Source organism: Penicillium riverlandense (assembly GCF_028828495.1).
Source record: "Penicillium riverlandense strain IBT 135883 chromosome Unknown utg000008l_segment0_segment0, whole genome shotgun sequence".
In the NCBI taxonomy this organism is placed as follows: domain Eukaryota; kingdom Fungi; phylum Ascomycota; class Eurotiomycetes; order Eurotiales; family Aspergillaceae; genus Penicillium; species Penicillium riverlandense.
The window spans coordinates 800,492-823,930 of record NW_026643199.1 but is presented as its reverse complement, the minus strand read 5'-3'; the positions used below and the strand labels follow the sequence as shown (position 1 = coordinate 823,930).

Sequence of the window (23,439 nt, the reverse complement as noted above, 5' to 3'; positions counted from 1 at the left end):
GGCACTTTCTTGCGAAGCATGGGGTACTGATAACACTACCACAGGGGTCCAGCGAAGGGATACATTGAGAACTTGGAGTACCGTCTCCAGATTACAGAGAGCGTTCTGTTGAAATTGCTTTCTCAGGTCTCGGACCAACAGCTCTTAGCAGCCTTACCGAGTGACCGGACGACGAGGCTGGGCCGCAAAAGAGCATACATGCCTTTCTCAAGGCTCAGCAAGGAAGGCATGGATCACTGGTCTGAGTATCCTCTGGACACTCCGTATAATGTCCGGCAGTGGCAGCAAGCTTGCATTGGCCACTACCACGAAGCCGCTGGCCCGGAGAGCCCGGAAGTTCATTCGGAGCATGACGCTCCTCGAGAGCCGAAAAAGCGACGGCTAGAGATTCACGATACGCGAAGCTTCTTCCCTGGGAATATACAACAGGGCGTTGAGTCCCAGGATACATCTGAAAGTTGCAAAAAGGATGAACAAGCGACGTCGAGGCCAATATACCAGCCAGCTACGCAGAAACCTTCATCAGAAGTCCAGGAATATCAACAAACTCTCAGACGAGCTCTGATGGAACCTTCCAGCTCCCTTAGTTTGGACAATGGGGCAAATATTTATCCCGACACACCCCAGGCCATCTATACCCCAACTTCATGGACCGGAGCACCGTCTCTCAATTTCCAACGACAGTTTCTTTGGTGAAAAGACAATATCTCAATACTTTTCATCCCATATAACATATGTACAATATAATGACATCCCGCAGGAGTTTCTTCACTCGGCACTTCAGAACTCCTTCCCCTCGTGAGCCGTACCGCAGGGGGCGGTGGATGTGGGGTGTTTTCATCTCAATATGACCAGAGGATATCTTGAGTGGATGCGAGGGTCCTCGATGAGGAAGTTGGTTGTGTATGATCTCACCCAACGAGCTCAGTGATCACACAACTGAGACTTCTGGAAGCTGCACTGTTGCTAGATCTTTGATATAGCCCTGCACTTTGAGTTTGATACCATCTTGCTGGCGTAGGGCGAGACTGTCCCAGACACTGCCATCGAATAATGTGATCCCGGGTATTTGTTCGTCGGCATTGAATCTGTAACAAGATAGAAGTAGTCTTCTGACTCACGAACATCATACCCAAGCTTACCCTCTTCCCCGATTTACAAGCTTAGGGACAGGGATATTCGCATGCTGACGAACAACCTCCAGCACCTGTGTATCATCTTGATTGCGCTGCTCGATAGTAGAGAATTCGGGTTGGTAACCATAATAACCCAGCTCACCGGGTTGAAGTCTTTTCTTCAAAACATACTGAGAGAGCATATAGATGTGCTGATCGAACGGTGGAACAGGGAGATTTCAGGTTGGCAAGGTTTGAGCCATGCTTCGTGGGCGTCAGATACCATTTTTGAAGATTTAATACAGCTGGATTATAAAATATAGCGGAGTAAACGGAGGATTTATTCCATGTCCAGTTCATTGGCGCTTAGTACAAAGCGTCTAAAGCTGCTAAAGCGGCCTGCGCTAATCTTTTCGTCCATTTGCGCACTGATCGAACTATGTCTACCATACTCAAGCCACAGTAATATTGACCCTTTACTGTAATATTCTTGAAGCAACTGAGCCCCACCGGACAATGGTGATCCGATACCCAATTGCGTCAGTGGGAAGCGACCTCGGGACGAGAGCGTGGGACCCCCGCAGTGGAGGTCGTAGCTTTTTGGGGAAGTGAATAGCAGGTATGCCCCTGGACAGATTTGTTTACTTTTGTGACTCTTTTACTCCGATATATTTGGCCTTTGAAGTTACACAATGGGAATTCAAAAAGTACAGACCTCAAAAAAAGGATAACCATCAACTGTCTAACATGGACAACAGGTCATCGTTGTGGGAGCAGGACCATCGGGTCTCATCCTAGGTCTCTTACTCTCCAAACAAGGAATCCAAGTCGAGCTGCTTGATGCCGGCGCTGAACTCGACAAACAGCCTCGCGCAGCCCACTATGCATCCCCTGCCGCATACGAGCTGTCGCGAGCCGGCGTCCTAGAAGATGTCAAGGCACGCGGACTCCTGCCCCAGAGCTTTGCATGGAGAAAGCTCGATACAACTTTCGTCGCCGGCCTAAATCTTCAAGCGCTGCCTCCAGACTATCCATACAAAATGGTTGTTCTTCCACTCGACCGACTGGGGAAGCTTCTTTACGAACACATCCAACGCCAACCAACGGCGGAGGTCAAATGGTCTCACAAAGTTGTTCGAATTGGCCAGGGTCAAGAAAAGGCATGGGTCGAGGTTGAGACCCCGTCTGGTCTGCAGAGATCTGAGGCGGACTATGTCATAGGCTGTGATGGTGCCAGCAGCACCGTGCGACAGGAGCTGTTCGGGCCTGAGTATCCCGGCGAGACGCTGAATGCGCAGATTATTGCTACAAATGTGAGACCAATGGCATTAAAGGATGACTCTTATGCTTATTTGTACTATCAGGTGTATTATGATTTTGACCGCTACGGATACTGGGACAGCAATTTCATTATCCACCCGAAGAACTGGTATATGGCGGCTCGCATCACGACTGATGGACTCTACCGTGTGTCATATGGAGACATCCCAGGCCTTAGTCGCGAAGAATATCTTGCTCGCCAGCCACAGAGATACGAAGAGATCCTGCCCGGCAATCCGAAGCCGGGTGAATATCGCATCACGAATATCAGCCCCTACAGGCTGCAGCAACGATGCGCACCCAGCTTCCGCGTCGGAAGAATTCTGCTTGCGGCAGATGCGGCCCATCTTTGCAACCCATTGTAAGTGTGTCCTACAGCACAAGCCACCAGGAGCTAATGAGTGTTAGTGGCGGTTTGGGATTGACAGGTGGCATCGCGGACGTGGGAAGTCTCTTCGATGCGCTGATGGGAATCCACAAGGACCTTGCCGACGACGCAATCCTGGATAAATACAGCGAGGTACGCAAGCGCATCTGGGCCGAGACGATTGACCCAATGTCCCGAGAGAACTTCCGGCGGCTGCATGATCAAGATCCGGACAAGGCGCGGGAAAACGACGAGTTCTTCCAGCTTTGTGTGAAGTCAGAGACAGATAGTGAGCTTGCCAAAGATCTCGCTTTGGTATGTCATTTATTCCTTTTTCCGCCGGGGATTACTTCATAATGCTGATTCTACGACAGGGACTCGAAGTGCTTCGCCACGATATGACACAGTATTATACCAAAAAGGAGGAATTTAGACCGTAATAAACTATATTAGATATAAAGAAAGTGCAGTACTTTCAATTCAACTTTGAAATATCTTTATATCTAGTGGCTAGGGTAAATTATACCGCTCGAGGCACGGCCTCCTAATTGGGAAGGCATAAGGGTATGGGCAACATCGTACAGTATAAAAGCTCTGCCCCGCAGCAGTGGCCGCAATAATGAGATGAAAATCATCACAATCTAGTCTGGCCTCTTCTCATTGGTGCTAACAGATATGTGTGCCTTTCGATACAGCAATGGCCCCCAACTATTTTGGTGAATGTTCTCCATCTGCCTTGATCGCCCGGATCCTGTGGTGGGGCCGCTTCTCCACGGAATGATTGTGGGGCCATCAAGTGTGGCTGCTCTGAAGGATGCGGAAGGATGCGGGAGGATGAAGGAACCGCTATGAATTAAATTGTATGTTGGGTCCAGTTTATTGTCTCCAAAGATGGCAGCTGTAAGATATGGCATTGTAAATGTGCAGAAAAAGTCACGATTTCTAAATGTAGTAAAGTAAAATCAAAACACCTCTTCCTAACCGTATATGAACATGCATCATGCATCATGCATTTACAGCATGGGCTTCAGCTCATGCGCGACCTTGAATGGAGCAGCGGTCTTGCTGCGGATCTCATCCACCGAGACGCCTTCGGCGAACTCTGTCAGGGTCAGGCCCTCTGTAGGGCTGACCTCAAACACAGCCAGGTCGGTGATGATCTTCCACACGCACCGGGGGCCGGTCAGAGGGAAGGTACAGTCTTAGATACCTGTTAGCTAAATCTAATGTGTTGGAAAAGACTAGAAGCTTACCGGCCAGAATCTTGGGGTTGCCCTTCTTGTCGACATGTTCCATAGTCACAACAACCTTGGTCTTTTCCGGGTTGGCGACTAGGTCCATAGCACCACCAATACCCTTTACCTTACCGGGAAGCATGAAGTTGGCCAGGTCTGCAGAACAGTCAGTATAAGCTGTAGCATTAGACATAAAATATAAACGTACCTCCGTACTGGCTGACCTGTAGCGCACCCAGCATGGTGAGATCAATCTTGCCGGCACGAATCATACCGAAACTCTCGTGGGAACCAAACACGGAAGCACCGCGACCCAGGGTAACGGTCTCTTTGCCGGGGTTGATCAGGTCGGGGTCCTCCTCGCCGGGTTTGGGGTAGCCACCCAGACCAAGGATTCCGTTCTCTGACTGCAGAACGACCTCGACGCCCTCGGGCAGGTATGATGGGGCGATCAGAGGCATACCGATACCGAGGTTGACATACATGCCGTCCTTGAACTCCTTCGCTGCACGCTTGACGATACGCTCGCGGCGGATAGAGGCATCACCGGATCCTGGAAAAGTGGTTAGTTGTCATTTCGTGTCAAAGATTCTGATACACGCACCGGCCTGGAGCATCTCGCTGGGATCCTTGGCGAAAGTAAGTTTCTCAATCTGCTTCTGCTCGGTGCTCTGGATCACAGCATCGACGTAGATTCCCTGCAAGTGGATTTCCTCTGGGTCAAGCTCGCCCACTTCGACGATGTGATCGGCCTCGACTAGAGTCACCTTGGCATTTTTAGCCATGGCTTCGTTGAAGTTGTTCATGGCCTTGCGGAACTGGCAGTTGCCTAGCTTGTCGGCCTTGTGGACCTTGACCAGAGCGTAGTCACCGTATATGGATTCTTCCAGAACGTATTCCTTGCCGCGGAACTCGCGGACTTCCTTGGGCTTTGACCGCTCGGCAACAGTACCATCCTTGTTGTACCGAACGGGGAGTTCACCGGTTTGCACTATAAGCGGAGGTGTCAGGTTGGGTTTTCTCAAATTGACCTAGAAAATTACCGATAGTCCCATAAGCTGCAGGAGTGTAAAAGGCAGGAATGCCAGCAGCCGCAGCAGCACACTTTTCAGCAATCGTGCCCTGGGGAGTGAGTTCCAGCGCCAGGTCACCGCTGAGATACATCTTCTCAAACACTTTGTTCTCTCCGATAAACGAAGCGATCATCTTGCTAATCTGTTTAGACTCGAGCAGCAGACCTTGTATTTACATTAGAATCAAGATATCTTCATGCGGTGGAGACAAAAGAATTTACCAAGTCCAGCACCCGGCATTCCAGCATTGTTCGAGACCACAGTCAGGTCCTTGATGTCCGGACGGTCGCGAACAGCGTTGATAAGGGTATTCGGCACACCCGAGAAGCCAAATCCACCTACTAGCACGGTTGCAGGGCCTTTCATGTCCTTGACAGCATCATTTGCAGAACCTCGCAATTTGTCAATGGCTCGCATTGAGGTCGACGCTGAGAAGTTCCGCCGCCATACGGGGTGGAACACTTTCACTGCAGGGAATGGCCGCGACATGGTGCTGTTCGATTACCCTTGTTCAATCGAGGATGTTCTGAGCCAACAGAGGAGAAAGAAGAACAAAAGAGACACCCCAATTTTGCAAGCACCATCATCATACTTCGGCTACGATTAAGCCTGAGCAGCCGGGAACGCTTGGCCGGCGACACACCGCCCAGCTTCCCCACAAACGCTTTGCCCCATCCCGAGCCTTCCTAAACCCAGCGTTGAATTTGGACACGACCGATGTGGGGAAGCCTCAGATCTTGGATTTCTCTTTATGAAAAATGAGGTTGTTCTTCGCGATCCAGTTCAGGTGCGACGAAACAAGTGCTGACGGGATGGACGCCTAGCGTATTTCACAAGCGAGCTGCGCACCCCAATCCACCATATGCAATTTCAGTCTGATGTAGCTGTCCTATTATTACGGTGCTATGCAGACCCAGATCAGCTTGAATACAGGCGGTACGTCCTTGTGTGAAAGACTATAGAAATCACAAATTCTGTTTCATGTGCCACAAGCTGATTTTTCGGCCGTTGTATAGGCGTGGATATATACATTTGCATCTTAAATGGCTAAATTACTAACGCAATTATGGTAATGCCATAATATAACATTTTAAGCGGTTGAAGTTCATATATGCGACTAAGAATGCTTATCGACACTAGTCTGCCAAATTTATAATAAATCCGACTTGTGATTGGAAAATATGGTGGTGTAGAAATAGAAGGCTTGGAAATTAAATCCCCCTAGTTACTGGATTCACAAACCCACCTCAATGAATTTGGTTTAGCGTGTAATTAGAAAAACTTTGGCATGTCTAGCGTCTTCTTCGTTGAAGGCAAATCATCGGGGACCAATAGATAGGGGTAACACATCGGGGACCTCGAGCAGCATGCTACAACGCTTTACGGAGTAAGGGTTGCTCCTTATACTTCTCTTGCCCTTTTCTGTCAATTTCATAGATGTTCTTGGTCTCTAGCGATTGATAGGCTTGACTTTTTTTAAAGTTGAATTGGCAGCAAATTGGGGCGGATGGTGGAATTTCGGTAGTTCGGAGAAATGCCGAGATCTTGTATCCTCAATGATTTCTTGTGTCATTTAAATCCACACAGCCGTTATGAAATTACATATATTTTAACAGATATTTACAACGTATGATTATTCGAAATCTCTATGTTGATTCAGGGCCTCTGATTGACCAACTCGGAAATCCAGGCTCTCTTATCTCTACGTATTACTGTATTCTCGGGAGAGAGGACTTAGGGGAAAAGAACGCCCCCGACTTGTAATAATAGCAATACGAAATACGAACAAGTTGTGCGATAGGTACAGCCACTTACCCCATTTTCGGATTTGACTGGCGGTCTCGCAAACGCCAAGCAAATAGGCGACCCCACAGTCCACTCCGCCGCCACGTTGGGTCCTCCCCGAGCGGGTCCTTCACGAGGCAGATACCGGTGCCGAGCAAAAGAACAAATCAGCGCTGGTTAACCCAGCTATCACTATACTATATTACGATAGGCCTTATTTTGAAACTGATTTCCAGTATTATTTGAATATCCTCGACTGTGCCCAAATCGCGTGGTTAAATATTAGGGAACCGTTGATGATCAATCTCGCGATGACGATGCCGCCCATCGCGTGCAAGCAGTGATTGAAGCAAGTGGACAGTACACTGAATACTGGATAATTTTGTATGTGATCGCGTGTCCTTTAATTATAATTATTAATTATTTTATTATACACTAGCGTGCCAAGCCATACTAGCGCTAATATAATCTTCAGACCTGCCACTGTACATGCTTCGTGCTCCGTAAAAGGATTTATTTTAGATGGTCAGCGTAGTCCGTCTGGATCCGCGCTGTCCGATTGCAGTGTGCAGAGAATTAGAAACCCTGACTACCATCTATCAATATTGGCCTGGGTGAAAGGTTACCCACCGTGTGGAGACTCCCTATGTTTGGATTTCGCAGCGTCCAGCCTTGCGAACCTAAAGCCCCGCCACCGTGATTCGTACTCTCTCTCGTACTCGCTTTGGCCGAGTTGAGGTATTGACCCGTACGACAGTAGAATCTGAACGGATGTGTACTTCACCCAGACAGATAGTGCTACTAGGCTTCTAGACGAGAATTATCTTCGTGTTTGAACGATGACTAGTGCTAGTAGTGTGATATAAATGCTGTCTTAGCATTGCCTCTAGACCTTGACATTGCGTTCGAACCACCTCTTGGCACATAGCCGAAACATCATCATTACCGGTCTCAAATAGCCACTACGTAGCCCCGTGTCTCCGTACAGAATACACTACGTAGCCATGGTAAGGCCCGCCGTAATCTCATCCCTATTAATAGGGATTTATCCCCCATAGCCTTGTCTGGTAACCCTTTCATGCCGTCTCTCAAGCAGTTTCGTAGCCTACAAGCTGCCCTTCCGATGAAACTGTTCGTCAGCGACTTTTGCACAACATGATTTTGATTTTCCTGGGCTACTTACTACTTCTACCTTCCGTCATTTCTGCTTTCAACCCCAGTGAAGATGAGGACCTTGTCACATTTGTCACTGTTCGTCACTGAATTTCTGAAAGACTCTAGGAGCCAACGGACTGACATCTCAACCAGCTACCCCAAAGCCGAGCCCTGAAATGGAATATTACCTACCATGATCGCTCCGCCGTTGCTCCCGGATATTGGTTTGTCGCGCCATATTATTTAAACATGGGTGAACCGAGCACGAATCGATGGATGCCTTGTCAAATTGGCGCTCATATCTTTGATCAGGATGGGGTATGATTTCTCTTCATTATGAACTTTTCTGTTTACTGACAAAGGGGTAGGAACTTGTTTGGACGGGGTCTTGCGACACCGATAACAACAATATCTACGATTTTCGCATGGTCGACACAATTGGAAATCCACCGTCCCTGGTGATGCTACTGCGAGAAGAGGATACCCCAGGCAGGACACACTCGGTCCTCATTTATGACAACAACTACGAGCAAACCCACTACATCACTGAATTGCCACACATAAACGGGCATGAGATCAACATCAAAAGTCCATCCCAAGCACTTGTGATGATCACCCGAGAGGACTCGTTGGATACGTCTTCTGTCGGGGAGCCAGGAAAGGAAACGACGGTATCGACAGGAGGATTTGCCGAGTTTGATATCACAACTGGGAAAACCTCGCAGGAATGGCATTCAGATGCCATATCGCTGGACGAATCTTTCACTTATCCCAACAGGGACTATATCCATACCAACTCCGTCGACAGGAATCAGCACGGCGACTACTTACTTTCTGGCCGCCACACCGACACAATCTACCTGATCTCTGGGGAAGACGGCCATATCATCTGGCGACTAGGCGGAAAGAAGAACGACTTCGAAAAGGATTTTGAATTTGCAGGGCAACATGACGCCAAGTTCATCTCAGCCAACGATACACATCAGGTTCTGTCATTTTTGAACAATGGTGCTCGCGATGATGTCGTAGTGCAACCGGTTTCCTCTGCAATGTTCGTCGAGCTGAACACCGTGGATATGACAGCCACCATTCTGAACGAATATACCCGTCCTGATGGCGGAAGCACCACCAAGCGGGGGAATGTCCAGACTCTTCCTAACAACAACATTTTGGTCTCTTGGAGTAAGGACGGATATATGAGCGAGTTTAGCCATGACGGAAAGCTCCTCATGGATGCCAGCTTTGCTTCAGACAGATTCAGCACCTACAGAGCATACAAGTTTCCCTGGTCGAGTCGCAGTCCATCATACCCACCGACTCTGGTATCATCCTGCTACGGTGTCAACGGATCAGCTCTCTCAACAGTCTTTTACGTAAGCTGGAACGGGGCCACTGAGGTCAAATCCTGGAAATTCTACGCACGAGCAAGTCCATCTGGTCCCGACATAGAAATTGGCACCACTTCCAAGAATGGCTTCGAAACCTTTTACACTGCTCGCGGGTATATGGACAGGGTCTCGGTGAAGGCTCTAGACGCAGACAATAATATTCTCGGAACCTCTGAGATCGTTCGCACTGATCCTCCGGAATATTGGCCCAAGGGAGCAGAAATGCCAGAACCCGATGATCCGGCTGCTCTAGATCTTGGCGTTGATGAAAATATCGAGCAAGATCAAGAGCAAGGTTATCAGTTCGAATTTTTTGCTATTGGGCTTCTCGTCAGTACGGCTGGATATTTCTTTATACACTTCTGTTATCCAACCGTCCGTGAATATATTCGACGGACATATTCAAGAGCGCCAGCAGAGGATCCAGAAGGGAAGGAGCCAGAAGAGGAGGAGCTCATGAGAGAAAGAACGGATATATAGAATTGTATAAAATTGTATAAAATTGTCAATGAAATTTACTTAATGTTATAATCACCTAGAATTCCTGGGATGTGATCATACAAATTAAGCATGGTACAGGCGAACAATGTCTTATACTGTAGCGAAATTCAACCTCTAAATCACCGAGCAGAGCTGACATTCTTCCTTTGGCGCCTTTTGGCCTCCTATGTACACATTTTGGCGGATAACGTTGTTTGGCATAGACCGAATCGTGGCAGTATTATCCCGAGGAACTGTGAGTGACGGTTAACCGGGCAGCGTATTACCGGTGGAAGCCAATTCAAGCCTTGAAGATTTGGTTTACTCGGAATTAGTAAAAAGTGCATGCTGGTGCGCACCATGGCAGTTATTGTTGGCAGAAAGAAAATATCATTTCTTTGTATTAATCAATATGCCATAATAACTGCGGCCACTCTTTCTTCAATGTTGTGCCCCAATACACCTCCAAGTACTCCCCCACTTCCCCTGGAAAGTGTTTTGCCACCTTGGTACAAGCGCGATGATCGTCATGAGGAGAAAGGCCCCACCCCGTAGTCGGAGAAGCTGCGTAACTGCTCCTTCCCAAACCTCTTCACAACCCCATCGAACGCACTGAAGAACAGCAAACATGCTGAAAAGAGCAGCTGGTGAAATTTTGAGGAAGAGCGCAGACGATGTGGTTGTGCTGTCGGCAGTGCGAAGCCCTATTGCCCGGGCGTTCAAGGGCGGATTCAAGGATTCATACCCCGAAGAGATCCTGATGCCAGTAAGTGTGTCTTCATTGTGTAAGGATTATTTCTGAGCGTGTTATTACTTCAGGTTATGCAAACCGCCGTTCAACGTGCCAACATTGAGCCGGACCAAGTCAACGACGTCCTAATTGGAAACGTGTTAGCCGAGCTGGGATTCGCCAAAACAGGACGCATGGCTCTCAATGCTGCGGGATTTCCAAATTCCACAACATTCCACACAAATAACAGACAGTGCTCGAGTAGTCTGCAGGCAATCACGCACATATCTCATGCCATTTTAGCTGGTCAGATTGATGTCGGGCTTGGGGGCGGGGTTGAAAGTATGACCCGCAACTATGCCACTCGTGGCATTCCCGTCGATATTTCTCCTACACTGAAAGAGTCGGTGAAAGATGCCCGGGATTGTATTTTACCTATGCTGAAGACATCTGAGAATGTTGCCGAGCGTTACAATATCTCGCGTCGGGAGCAGGATGAATTTGCGGCAGAGAGTCAACGGCGGGCGAGTGAAGCACAGCGCTCTGGTAAATTTGTTGATGAGATTGTGCCAATTACAACCCGGTTAATTAGCGAGGGCATTGATGAACATACCATTCAGGTGATAGAGAGTGATGAAGGTATTCGCCATAATGTCACGGCGGACAAACTGTCGACTCTCAAGCCTGTTCTTGAGAATGGATTCAGCACGGCAGGGAACTCGTAAGTTTTGAGTATTTCGTCATGAAGCTAATCACTAATTTCAACTTGCCAGATCCCAAATCTCCGACGGAGCATCCAGCACCATTATAGCCCGTCGATCGTGGGCTGAGATGCACGGCCTGAAGCCAATTGCCCGATTTGCTGGCACCCAGGTAGCAGGATGTGCACCTGATGAGATGGGAATCGGACCTATCTATGCTATTCAGGCGCTGTACAAGTACCTGGGCATTGAGAAGAAGGATGTCGACATTTTCGAAATGAATGAGGCGTTCGCCAGCCAATCTATCTATTGCATCCGCGAGCTAGGTCTGGACATGGACAAAGTCAACCCTAATGGAGGTGCGATTGCCCTCGGACATCCTGTGGGCGCCACTGGAGCAAGGCAGACTGCTACTCTTTTGGCCGAGTTGAGAAGGCAGGATAAGGAGATTGGCATTGTGAGCATGTGCGCCAGGTGAGTTGTCTTGGATTTTACTACGAGGCCGGGGCCCGCTGACTTTTTTCCTAGTACTGGTATGGGAGTAGCATCTCTCTTCATTAGAGAATAGAGTACATAGTCCAAAAACATGATGATAATATCATATAAACACAAAGAACAATGCTACATGCTCCAACTCCCCAAATACTCACCCCCAAGTCGGCCACCCTAGCCGCTACCCACAATATCGCAGCTGTTGGGGGTCCGACTTGGGGACGAGTACTCCTCCAGTTCAAGCCCCACATGGACAGTTGACGTGGGGCAGGGACTCCGACCCAAAACGGAGTCCAATCCGGGGAAACCAGCTCACGACCATTGTCAATGGACGACTACTTGCATCTTTTTCACAATGTCAATGTTGATTCGGCTCACACGTCCTGTGTCGCAGGTCTTTCAGCCCAGCGTGTGGATAAACACCACCGGGCGGAGGTCGATCGGATCCGTCAGTGCCATTGACTCGAGCATTTTCCGGACCTTGTTTGGGACAGAAGAGATTCGCAAGGTAAAGTCTCATTATAGTCAAAATTTCTTGCGAGCTAGACTAATCGCAAAACTTAGATCTTCGACGATGACGCTTATATCCGGCGCTGCGTCGACGCAGAAGCCGCTCTAGCTCGGGCACAATCCCGATGCAACGTGATCCCCTCAGAGATCGGGGCCATGGTGACACGAAAAGTGCAAGAATCGACCCTTGATTTCGAAAGACTGCGTCACGAGACCGAGATCGTCGGCTATCCTATCCTGCCACTGGTGCGTCAGTTATCCACCATTTGCGGCGAAGAGGCTGGCAAGTACGTACACTGGGGCGCCACGACACAAGATATAATGGACTTGGCCAGTGTTTTGCAAATGAAGGAGGGACTGAGCGTTGTGGAGCGATTACTGAAGGATGTTATCGGCACATTGCGAAAACTCTCGGAGAAGTACAGAGATACCCCCATGGCGGGCCGGACACATCTCCAGCATGCACTGCCGGTGACATTTGGGTACAAATGTGCTGTATGGCTATCGGGATTCCAGCGACATCTGCAGCGACTGGAACAGCTCAAGGAGAGAACATTGTTGGTGCAGTTTGGCGGAGCGGCCGGCTCGTTAGCATCACTGGGATCAGGCGACGACGGTCTCCGAGTCCGAAAGGCGCTTGCACAAGAGCTTGGACTGAGCAATCCCTCAATTACATGGCACGTTGCTCGCGATGGTGTGGCGGAGATTGCCAACTTTCTAGCTTTGATGGGCGGATCCATGGGCAAACTGGCCTTGGACATTATCCTTATGTCCTCGAACGAGTTGAGCGAGGTAGCCGAACCCTTTGTGCCTCATCGCGGCGCATCATCAACCATGCCGCAGAAACGCAACCCAATTTCTAGTGAGGTAATTTTGGCTGCGTCCAAGATCCTGCGATCGAATGCAGGCCTTGTGCTTGATGGAATGGTAGCCGATTTCGAGCGTGCCTCGGGTCCCTGGCATCTAGAATGGGTTGCTGTGCCAGAGAGCTTTGTTATTGCTGTGGGTGCTCTGTCGCAGACGAATTTTGCACTATCTGGGCTTTCCGTGAATAGCAAGCAGATGATGGAGAATCTCCACTCTACAAAGGGACTGATCGTGGCTGAGGCAGTTATGATGGGGATGGCACCGCATGTTGGGCGCCAACGGGCTCATGATATTGTCTATGAGGCATGTCGAGAGAGTATTGAGAAAGACCGGACCTTGCTTGAGTGTCTCGTGGAGAAGGAAGAAGTCACGGCGAAGATGAACAGCGAGAAGTTGAGGGAGTTGTGTGATCCGGTAAACTACCTGGGAGCTTCCGCGCGGATGGTGGATGATGTACTGGCAATGGAATAGCCGATATATACTAGAGTATCTACAGCATTATGATGTGTGATGTATTCTTGTAAGGTTGATCTAAATATTTCCCTTTTAGACCTCTTTGAAAAGTCCTGATGCAGCATGCAGCATTTTGTGTTTATCCGTTCACGCCCTGGGCAATTATTTCTTCAAGAAAGTCAAAGCAGCAAGACACAACGCATCCACTCCAACTCTCATCGTTGGCTGAATAACGGGCGCGAAAAGTGCCGAGTGGTTCCCCGGTATCTCTTCTGTGCGAGAATCTGCCTGTGCCTTATCCCAAAGCTCAGGATCAATGCCTCCAAGGAGCCAAAAACAGCTAGGAAGCCCCCGGCAGGTTGCCAGTGTAGAAAAATCTTCGCTAACATTGGTTCGCTGTACGTCATCATCGAAGTCTTCAAAGTGAGTCGCAAATGTCGCGGCAACTTGAGACGCAGTATCTTTGTCGTTCAGGGTAGGTGGGAAGCGTCTTGTTGGAGTAAACACCGGCGGCTTGGGCGAGCCACTCGCCGCGCACTCGGCCTCGACGATGCGCTTGATCGCAGAGATTATTTGTTCCCGAATCTCCACTTTGACAGACCGAAAGTCAACACCGATCTCGGCTCTGTCGGTAATGATATTTTCTGTCTGCCCCGCCTGGAGACTTCCCACGGTCAAGACGGCGAGGTCGCTTGGATTGATCTCTCTGCTCACGATACTCTGTAGTCGAACAACAATGTGCGCAGCGAGAAGCACTGGATCTACCGTCTGATGAGGCTGAGATCCATGGCCACCACGCCCAAAGACTGTGATCTTCATGCTGTCGGCCGCAGCCATAATGGCTCCAGGGCGTGAGCCAACGCTTCCTGCTCGCATCCTCATAACATGTTGACCCAGGACATAATCAGGAACTGGAATCTTTGAGTAAAGTCCATCGTCAACCATCGCTTGTGCACCTCCACCTCGCTCTTCGTCCGGTTGGAACAGCACGATTAAAGTCCCGCTCCAGGCATTCCGCATTTTTACAAGCGTCTCTGCAGATGCTAGAAGACATGTAATGTGCATGTCGTGGCCACAAGCATGCATCACCGGCTTTTCATTCCCATCGGCATCGCGCATAGTGACGGAGCTTGCATAGTGGAGCCCGGTCAGCTCTTTCACTGGAAGTGCATCCATGTCCGCTCGCAGGAGCACAGTCTTGCCCTCGCCATTTCGAAACACCCCCGCAAGGCCGTAGCCTCCGATGTTGGTGTGAAGCTCATAGACTTTCAGTTGGGCGAGATGGGCCGCGAGCGTTTCCGATGTAGATTTCTCTTGCCGAGAGAGTTCGGGATGCGCGTGGAAATATTTGTACAGGTCCTCGTAGGGAGTCAAGTCCAAAGATGCTGTCTTGAGAATTTCTGATAACGTTGACTGTACCATCTTGAGTAATGCCAACGGGTGGTAGGCGTGGAAGGATGAAAGTCAGCGCAAGGCTGGAGGTGATTCAGACGCTGGTTCGCGCCTTCCAAATACGGATTAGGGTGGTTTCGGGTACGATCGAGACACAAAGCACGAATGTCCACGATATTGTCGATATCTACTATGTATAATTACTATTAAAAAGGTGTTTATAGCGGCTTTGATTAGACAATTCCTAGTTCTATATTTTTTCGGCTCTCGTGTACTCGCACCTATTTCCGGATCCGGCTTCTCCACATCCACATAAGGCCCCGCAAGTAGTTACGCACGAACCCTGTCGTTATCTTGCTCCAGTATCCAATTCTAAAAACAAGATCTATTGGTGGCTACGTATGTATTCTGATACCCATGTGGGTCTAGTCAGCATGTGGGAGCTGTGCAACCTGTAGGAGCTATGTAGCTGCGGGTGCCCCATATGGGTTTTAGCAACTGGGGAAGGTAACACGGCCGGTTCATGAAATAAAAACACACAGCAGAGTCTTACTTGCTACAACTATATGATATTATCTCAGAGTTGTCTTTTCACTACCTTTGTTTTCGATAAACAACCGCGACAATGTCTGTTCCGCCCATCCAAGAGAGGAAGCCAGTCAAAGACATGCAAAAGGTCTTCCATTATACGGATACAATGAGCCGCAAGCCTACACGGGACAACGATCCATACGAATACATGGCAGGCTTTGGTAACCGCCACCAGTCCGAGGTCATTCCAGGCACCCTCCCAGCCGGACAGAACAACCCCCAAGAACCCCGTTTTGGCTTGTATACGGAGGGTATCACATACTCGGCTTTTGCAGCGCCGAGACATGCAAATTTTAGCACTTATATGTATCGAGTACGGCCAGCTGCAGCTCATAGTATGTCTTGTTTGTGCTGGGCACATTACCGTGAAGGGACTAACCACTAGTACACAAAGACGGCTACAAAGCCAATATCCCCAACAAGGCCGATATCGAGAACTGCTTTTTGTCTATTAACCCCAAGGTTGCCACGCTAGCAGAGCAAGGAGAGTGGGCACCGTTCCCGCTGCCCAAGGATGACGAGAAAATCGACTTCGTGGATGGACTGCACACGGTTGGAGGCAGCGGAGACCCCAACTTGCGTGAGGGCATTGCGCTTTATGTCTTCATGATCAATACCGACATGGACCACCGCGCCTTCTGCAACACCGATGGTGATTTCCTGATTGTTGCGCAGTTGGGAAACCTAGATATCCAAACAGAGCTGGGGAAGATATTTCTACAACCTGGCGAGGTCTGCGTGATTCCTCGTGGAATTCGGTTTTCCATTCGCCTTGGTCCTGGACATGACGTTGCTCGGGGCTATATCACTGAAATCTGGGGCTCCCGCTTCGAGTTGCCCGACCTAGGGCCTCTGGGAGGACACGGACTTGCAAACCCACGCGACTTCTTGCATCCTGTCGCCTTCATCGATGAGAATCTTCATGAAGATTGGTCGATTGTCAACAAGAATAATGGACAGTACCATGCCATTGAGCAAGACCACAGCCCGTTTGATCTTGTGGCGTGGCATGGCAACGTCGTTCCCTACAAGGTATGGATGAAATCCGTTCTGCTATATGCTAAATATTGCTAATACGAGCTTCTTCAGTACGACCTGACCAAGTTCGCCTCGCAGAACGCTACCTCTATCGACCACACCGACCCGTCGGTCAACTGCGTGCTCACGGCCCCATCGCGTGACCCTGTCGCGCCGCTGGTTGATTTCCTATGGTTTGGACCGCGATGGGACACTGCGTCCAACACATTCCGCCTGCCGTACTTCCACCGCAACTCGGCGACAGAGTTTCTGGCTTGCCTGTATGGAAGTGGGCTGGGTCGCTCAGATGAGTTTCTTCCTGGCGGCGGCAGCGTAGAGATCAGCCATACGCCACACGGAAATTTCAGCGATGCCTATGTGTATGAAATGCGCAATCAAGTGAATGAGCCCCGCAAGATTCTCGAAAGTAAGTGATGCAAGTCTCAATCCATGTATGCTGCTGATTTTAAATGTTGTGAAGACCAAATGACTATCATGATCGAGAGCAGTCGGTCTTTCCTGTTTACTGAGTATGCTCGGAGTGGCTGCGGCACATTCAAAGATCAGGGCACTGATCCCAAGGCGTGGGACGCGCTACCGGTAAGTCTATGTTGGGGAATTTGTATACGCAGTTTAGGGCTAACTGACTGCAGGACAAATTTTCGTCGTATCCGCATATCCAGGAGATCCTGAAACAGGTCAAGGCGGACAAGGAGGCACGCAAGCAGCGCCTGGAAACATACTGTGACGACGATCGCCTGGCCGCACTGGTGTCGCAGTTGGGCCAGTAAGTAGACGCTCGGGTCTTGAAGCTCATCTCCAACTGCCGGGAGGATGGGTGGGGAGCCAATGAGGGGCCGGGTAGTGGCGATGAGCCCCGTCTCGAGGCTCGCTGCTTACCTTTTTCCGGATTGCGTTGCTTGCATCTTTGTTGCTCATGCGATCTGCGGGGGTCTGGTTGTTCTTAGGGCCCAATGATGGTTCTTTTCTGGCCTTTTCCCCCACGGGGGAAGTCCTGTGGCTTGTATACCAAGTAATTTAGCCTCAGCTCCATAACCTAGGTGATTTAATCGTGCTATTCGGAGCAAGCCTCTTGGAGACCTTTCCCCTAAGTTTGTATAGAGAAACTGGAGCAGAACTTATTGTACCGCCATCATTATATCCCTCTCTCCCACTGTTTATTTTCAGGCACAAATGTGCCAGTTCCACCGTTCGCCGGTTCTTGATCGCCCGGCTTAACCCCGGCGGTTTTGGTATTGTTAATAACGGTCACAAAACAACGCGACTGGCGGAACAATGCCAAAATTATGACGTATGTACCATACCAATACTCTTCCCGCTGACTAACACCGGACAGCTTCCCCTCTCCACCGACGGTGCTCTTTCCTTCTTCGTCAAATTCTCCCTGTGATAGCAGCTTTATTTAATCGCCATTAGCTTCAGACTGCATTTCCCGAGCTAGCCTGCTGAGCATATGCTATGCGCTGTAGTCGCCGATCCATCTCTCGCTGATCCGCGAGCTCCGTCATGGTCCTGCGCAAGTGCAACATCTGTGATCGCCGGTTCAAGAAAACAGAACATTTCAAGCGCCATGAGCGGTCACGTCAGTCCAGAGGTCTTGGGATAATATATCTGATTCTGACACTCGAGTTAGATACGAAGGAACGTCCCTATGAATGCAATGTCTGCCATAAACGGTTTTCTCGCAGGTAAAGACCCAAATTACGATGCGCTTGTTTCATGATATCTGATGGTCTCGACTCTAGTGATGTGTTGAGTCGACATGCCAAAGGCCACAATAATCCGAATAGTCGTACGGCCGCCGGGGCTAAGATCGAAGATGCTGCTGCGGCTGGTCAAGCTCAAGAGCGTCGGTCCTCTGTGATGCCGGGCACGTCGATGGTTGCCGGACCTGAAAATGGCGTTCATATGTTGCCCAGCTTTGGTACAGAGGCACATCAATTACCGAGTTTCCCAGCGACACCGGCCCTCTCAGCACCGGGTATCCCACCATCCTCTCTTGATTTCCTGGCAGATATCTCAGCGCATCATGCTCGAACAGAGCCGGAGATTCACCAGATGATGATTGATGAACAGCAGCCGTATTTCGGGTGGAATGAAGTGACGCCTGCCGACCAAGCCTCCCACAGACCCGGCGTGGCATTCGACTCAGTGCCAAACGACATGTTGCAGATGTGGCTTGAGCCCCGGACAGACTCGGGATCGAATAACGGCTCGCTTGATTTGATGCGGGAGGGTCATTTTCCTTTAATAGGGGACAACGCGGTCGTTTCGCCAGACCGGCAGAACCGACATTCGATCGATAGCGGCAAGTCTGGCGGAGACAATATTCCAAATGAAAGATTCTCCAAAGTCCAGCGATGCTGGCTGACTCCACCCAATCACGCCAGTCGACTTATGAACACTTTATGGCATGACATGGTCTACAGCCCCGCGGATAACGTGTTCACGGTGAATTCGTTGCATGTCCCCGGCGAGTCCAGTCTACTTCAAGGGTCGCGATGCGGAATTGATGAGGACTGCAGACGCCGTCTTCAGGCGGCCTTTGGGCAGCCAGTGTTCACTCAGCCCAATATGCAATCTCCCAACCGCAATGGTCTTTCCCCCGCCGCGCTTAACATGACTGTCAATGGCCTACCCGCCTTTCCTCCCGCAGAGATCTTGGATATGGCTCTCGACCTTTATTTTCGCAATTTCCACCCTCTCGTGCCATTTGTACATCTTCCGACCTTCTCAGCGCAGAAGACGCATGTTCCACTGCTTCATGTCATGTGCCTTATCGGCATGATGCTGCTGGGAACCAAGGGGACCACTAGTTATGTGGTCAAAAATTTCACTGTAGGTCAAATCCTCATTAATCGTCTTTTTCTGTACTGACAATCATGCATAGAGCACACTGGAAAAGGTGACTGCTGAGTTATCAAAGTGTTCAATGGGGATCGAGAGTGCATCCGGCTCTGTGTCCACTTTTGCCACGGCGTTTCTCTTTTTGAGCCTCGCCACATTGACTGGCGTAAGATTGGCTTGTCTTTGTTCGTCCTCGCTTGATACTAATTCACGATTCAGGAGAAAGCACACTTAGAGCAATGCCAGATGCTTTACGTGAGTCTGATGTCGGTAAGTATGGTTTCCATGTGGATTCCAAACTTTGGCTCTAACATAGATCACAGATCACACAACGGCATGGCCTATTTGCGGCAACTGAAGGGCAGATCCTCGACATGAGCCTGTTCGAGGCAGTCCCCGATATCGACATGAGATGGAAGGCATGGAGTAAAGTTGAGTCCGCTAAGAGGTGACTGCCAGTGTTTTGTTAAGTAGAGGACGTTCTGACACAGGCTGAACAGGGTCGTCATCGGGCTCCTCCTTGTGGATTCCTGGTACTCTTCCTTCCTATCTACGAGCCCAGTCATAGTCCCCGACTCCATCAAAGTCATCCTTCCCTGCAACGAAGCCCTATTCAGCGCCCACTCCTCAATGCGCTGGACGCAGCTCATCCGCAACGGAAAACGGATCTTGATGCCGACGGTGCTGGCACCGTCTGAGAACATCAACATCCCGACCCTCGACGGACCCGCCGACGACTTCTGCATCCACACCGTTCTCGCAATGGTCCAGCTCCGCCAGTCAGAAGCATACCATCGCCTCCTCTCCAATCGTGCCAGCTACCCTTTCGCCCCCTGTCACACATACGCCATGGACGGGCGGGCCCGATGCCTTCCCTCCCTGCAACTCCAGCTCATCAGTACCTACGGCGAAAATATGGAATCCATGAACCCAAATGCCTCGGTCATGTGGCACAACATGTGCATGACCCTGACGGCAGATATCCAGATCTTCGATCTCGCCGCTGGCCGGGCCGGCCCCGGCCCTGCGCGCAAAGCTCTCGACAATATTGCAGAGTGGTCACAAACCCCCGCAGCGCGCCGTGCCTGTCTCCACGCCGCACATATCTACCGCGCTATGACAAATCGCAAAGCATCAGACCCTCCAACGTTTCACTCCGTTTTCGCTGTCTTCTCCGCAGCACTTGTGCTGGGTCTGTACACGTTCATGGTGCCCAGCTCCGCATCCTCGCCGGCCGGCCTCGGTTCTGTCGAATTACTGGATGATATCGACTGGCATCAGATTGGCACCGAGGGTTTCACAAGTTTCATGGACCCGCGCGGTAGTCAGGACTTTTCTCCGACAGATGACCCCGCCGTCAACTTCATCCGTAACGGCGCGACGATCTACCTGCGCGGCGTGCCTTTTCAAGGCGGCTACCAGTCTGCTCGCCGGATTCTCTTGGACTATGCGGGTCTCCTGAAAGACTCGGGGAAGTGGAGCGTGAAGAAGTTCTCGTATATTTTGCATATCATGAGCGATGTGCTTATGGATGTCGAGTGAATCGACTTGTCTTCTAGCTGGGCTAGGGAGACTTTGTCTTGCAATGTATACTACTCCATACGCCGGCAGGTTGGTTGATTCCTTTGGGTTTATTACGACGAGCACTCGGGGATGTATCTAATGAATAAACGACTCCAAGTTCTCACCAACCGGCCCCTTCTTCTCACATCTAGTGTTCATGCTTCTCATGCTTGTGTATCCCTCCGTCGCGATGTTCCAACTGCGCTTTGGGCACAATGTAATGGTGCAAGGTCTCCCGAATCTGGGTCTTCTGCTCAAATGCATAAGCCATCTCAATCAGCGTCGGCTCACTCCACTTCAGCCCCATGAACGCCAGACCCATGGGAACACCAGGAGCCACAGAGGTCAAATTCCACGGAGGAGAGAGCTGCACGTGCGTTCCTGCGGGATATGCACCCATCGGCACAGTAACGACCGGTCCGCCCACCACAGCTGAAACGGGGTATCCCAGGTTCGTTGGCAGAATCACCGCATCGAGGTTTCCTCTCTCGATAGCACCGTAGACACCACCTTCTCCGCCAAAGTACAAGTTTTGTTCGTACAGCGGCCAGAAGTCAGGCGATGTGTTGTTGATGCCCGCTTCAAGGGCGTGGTCCCATGTCCCCGTGTTCCGGGCCGGCCATTTCTCGAGAGGAAACCCGTGCGTGAAGGAACGTACGTCTGCAAGGCTGTGCACGTTTTGAGGGTTTGTTTTCAGCTCGGAGAGATAGGTCGCCAGGTTACTGATGAAGTCCGCTTCCAGGACGGTTTCGCTGGCACTACTCTTCTGGAAGTTTTCGTACGCGGTGAAACTAGTGTCTTCGACGATGATGGCACCGAGTTCCTTGAGGACTTTGATGCTAGCCTCGAATGCGGCGTAGTAGGGCGCCATCGCGGGGCCGTTGTTTATGGCGAGCACGTTGCGCGGGATACCGATGCGCTTGCCCTTCAGGCCATCTTCTTTGCAGTACTGCGCGTAGTCTGGGACGTGCTGTCTGTAGGGGCTGGCTAGGGTATAGTTGTCGTGCGGGTCCTGGCCAGCGATGGCACTGAGGACTAGGGCCGCGTCTTGAACGGTGCGGGCCATGGGGCCAACGGTATCCTGGCGCTCGCTGATGGGGATGACCAGGTAGCGAGAGGTGAGTCCGACGGTTGGTTTGATGCCCACAAGACCGCTCTTTTCACTAGGGCTGGTGATACTCCCGGAAGTCTGGATATGCTACATTAGAGGCAATGTTTAAGTCAGATCGAGAGGAGCCGTTCCTCACCTCAGTGCCCAAACAGGCATATGCAAGACCCAGATCGGAGGCAACACCGCTCCCACTGGAAGACCCGCTAGGATCCTGGTTGGGGACATGGGCCGCGATAACCTGTCCGCCCCATGCACTCCAGCCGTTGGACGAGTTAGTGGAGCGGAAATTGGCCCACTGGGAGAGATTGGTCTTGCCCAGGATGATCATGCCTGCTTTGCGCAGTCTGGCTGCGATGGTCGAGTCTGAGATAGGTTTCGCATCCATTAGGGCATACGAGCCAGCTGTACACATATTAGTTGGTGAGCGTACACAGGTATCCGCCAAGTGTGGAAGAGTACATACCGTTTGTTTGAAGATCATCATCTGTGCCGATATTCTCTTTGATAAGAATCGGGAGGCCATGAAGCGGTCTATAACACTGGGGATTAGTTACCTTGAATGGTTACTCAACTGACAAGAGAGAGATATGCGCACCCTCTGATAGTTCCCTTCCTCCGCTCTTCATCCAGTTCTTTAGCAATCTCGTACGCCTCCGTATTCAGTTCAACAACCGCTCGAACGGTTGAATTGACTTCTGCAGTTCTTCTGATGTATGCCTGATATCCTTTATCAGAAACAAGCCATTGCGATAGTCAGTGTCACTCACGTCAACAAGATCCACGCTCGTAAAACAGCCCGCGTGAAGTCCATGCTGAAGCTCTGCGGCTGTGGCAGTGAGGAGATCCGGATAGGTACATTTTGCAGCTAGAATTGATACTTGGTAAGAATTTATGTCCCAAGTTGCTTGTCAAGGACTTCGTACCAGTGGGAATCGAGCAGAATACTGCTGCGATCAAGCCCACAACAGCTACTCCGAGAATTGTCATTCTTGTCAAGAACATCCGAGATTATTTTATTAATTCTCCCGGTTTTCTCTTCTAGGCATCGGGGTAAATCGCCCCGCTTTATACCTCGTCAGCCCTTATCTAACCCGCCTTCCAGTTCAGTAAAAGCGCGGTTCCTGCCGCCTATCATCGCCCAGCTAGGCAGGTGGCATTCTACCACTGCCCGATTCCTTACATCTCTAATCAATTCCGATGTATATGTGTGTGTCGCTTGTTCTATG

At 50.3% G+C, this 23,439-nt stretch overlaps 11 protein-coding genes across 11 annotated transcripts; 7 read left to right on the top strand and 4 right to left on the bottom strand.

Moving 5' to 3' along the window:
• Positions 1 to 198: 198 nt before the first annotated feature.
• N7474_009330 (uncharacterized protein) lies at positions 199 to 696 on the top strand (the record flags this gene model as incomplete). Its single annotated transcript, XM_057200740.1, has 1 exon — positions 199 to 696. The coding sequence occupies one exon, from the start codon at positions 199 to 201 to the stop codon at positions 694 to 696; it is 498 nt and encodes a 165-aa protein (XP_057048727.1).
• Positions 697 to 931: 235 nt separating this feature from the next.
• On the bottom strand, positions 932 to 1,318 carry N7474_009329 (uncharacterized protein; the record flags this gene model as incomplete). Its single annotated transcript, XM_057200739.1, has 2 exons — positions 932 to 1,088; positions 1,143 to 1,318. 2 exons carry the CDS (start codon positions 1,316 to 1,318, stop codon positions 932 to 934), a joined length of 333 nt encoding a protein of 110 aa, XP_057048726.1.
• A 489-nt stretch (positions 1,319 to 1,807) lies between these two features.
• On the top strand, positions 1,808 to 3,242 carry N7474_009328 (FAD-dependent oxidoreductase; the record flags this gene model as incomplete). The annotated part of the gene is made up of 4 exons (XM_057200738.1): positions 1,808 to 1,822; positions 1,874 to 2,796; positions 2,844 to 3,117; positions 3,177 to 3,242. The coding sequence occupies 4 exons, from the start codon at positions 1,808 to 1,810 to the stop codon at positions 3,240 to 3,242; spliced, it is 1,278 nt and encodes a 425-aa protein (XP_057048725.1).
• A 573-nt stretch (positions 3,243 to 3,815) lies between these two features.
• N7474_009327 (3-oxoacid CoA-transferase) lies at positions 3,816 to 5,599 on the bottom strand (the record flags this gene model as incomplete). The annotated part of the gene is made up of 6 exons (XM_057200737.1): positions 3,816 to 4,003; positions 4,056 to 4,193; positions 4,246 to 4,590; positions 4,642 to 5,028; positions 5,081 to 5,275; positions 5,332 to 5,599. 6 exons carry the CDS (start codon positions 5,597 to 5,599, stop codon positions 3,816 to 3,818), a joined length of 1,521 nt encoding a protein of 506 aa, XP_057048724.1.
• Positions 5,600 to 8,050: 2,451 nt separating this feature from the next.
• On the top strand, positions 8,051 to 9,918 carry N7474_009326 (uncharacterized protein; the record flags this gene model as incomplete). The annotated part of the gene is made up of 3 exons (XM_057200736.1): positions 8,051 to 8,146; positions 8,204 to 8,368; positions 8,419 to 9,918. The coding sequence occupies 3 exons, from the start codon at positions 8,051 to 8,053 to the stop codon at positions 9,916 to 9,918; spliced, it is 1,761 nt and encodes a 586-aa protein (XP_057048723.1).
• A 628-nt stretch (positions 9,919 to 10,546) lies between these two features.
• N7474_009325 (thiolase family protein) lies at positions 10,547 to 11,827 on the top strand (the record flags this gene model as incomplete). Its single annotated transcript, XM_057200735.1, has 3 exons — positions 10,547 to 10,684; positions 10,738 to 11,369; positions 11,422 to 11,827. 3 exons carry the CDS (start codon positions 10,547 to 10,549, stop codon positions 11,825 to 11,827), a joined length of 1,176 nt encoding a protein of 391 aa, XP_057048722.1.
• Positions 11,828 to 12,196: 369 nt separating this feature from the next.
• On the top strand, positions 12,197 to 13,689 carry N7474_009324 (class-II fumarase/aspartase family protein; the record flags this gene model as incomplete). The annotated part of the gene is made up of 2 exons (XM_057200734.1): positions 12,197 to 12,349; positions 12,406 to 13,689. The coding sequence occupies 2 exons, from the start codon at positions 12,197 to 12,199 to the stop codon at positions 13,687 to 13,689; spliced, it is 1,437 nt and encodes a 478-aa protein (XP_057048721.1).
• A 144-nt stretch (positions 13,690 to 13,833) lies between these two features.
• Positions 13,834 to 15,093, bottom strand: N7474_009323 (M20 family metallopeptidase; the record flags this gene model as incomplete). Its single annotated transcript, XM_057200733.1, has 1 exon — positions 13,834 to 15,093. One exon carries the CDS (start codon positions 15,091 to 15,093, stop codon positions 13,834 to 13,836), a length of 1,260 nt encoding a protein of 419 aa, XP_057048720.1.
• Positions 15,094 to 15,688: 595 nt separating this feature from the next.
• N7474_009322 (uncharacterized protein) lies at positions 15,689 to 18,082 on the top strand (the record flags this gene model as incomplete). The annotated part of the gene is made up of 7 exons (XM_057200732.1): positions 15,689 to 15,989; positions 16,049 to 16,686; positions 16,744 to 17,098; positions 17,153 to 17,271; positions 17,325 to 17,458; positions 17,860 to 17,983; positions 18,029 to 18,082. The coding sequence occupies 7 exons, from the start codon at positions 15,689 to 15,691 to the stop codon at positions 18,080 to 18,082; spliced, it is 1,725 nt and encodes a 574-aa protein (XP_057048719.1).
• A 116-nt stretch (positions 18,083 to 18,198) lies between these two features.
• N7474_009321 (FTFMHR domain-containing protein) lies at positions 18,199 to 21,081 on the top strand (the record flags this gene model as incomplete). The annotated part of the gene is made up of 7 exons (XM_057200731.1): positions 18,199 to 18,274; positions 18,326 to 18,380; positions 18,438 to 19,530; positions 19,583 to 19,705; positions 19,759 to 19,809; positions 19,863 to 19,987; positions 20,040 to 21,081. 7 exons carry the CDS (start codon positions 18,199 to 18,201, stop codon positions 21,079 to 21,081), a joined length of 2,565 nt encoding a protein of 854 aa, XP_057048718.1.
• Positions 21,082 to 21,250: 169 nt separating this feature from the next.
• Positions 21,251 to 23,200, bottom strand: N7474_009320 (putative amidase; the record flags this gene model as incomplete). Its single annotated transcript, XM_057200730.1, has 6 exons — positions 21,251 to 22,300; positions 22,350 to 22,615; positions 22,677 to 22,744; positions 22,809 to 22,930; positions 22,981 to 23,078; positions 23,137 to 23,200. The coding sequence occupies 6 exons, from the start codon at positions 23,198 to 23,200 to the stop codon at positions 21,251 to 21,253; spliced, it is 1,668 nt and encodes a 555-aa protein (XP_057048717.1).
• Between the last annotated feature and the right edge of the window lie 239 nt (positions 23,201 to 23,439).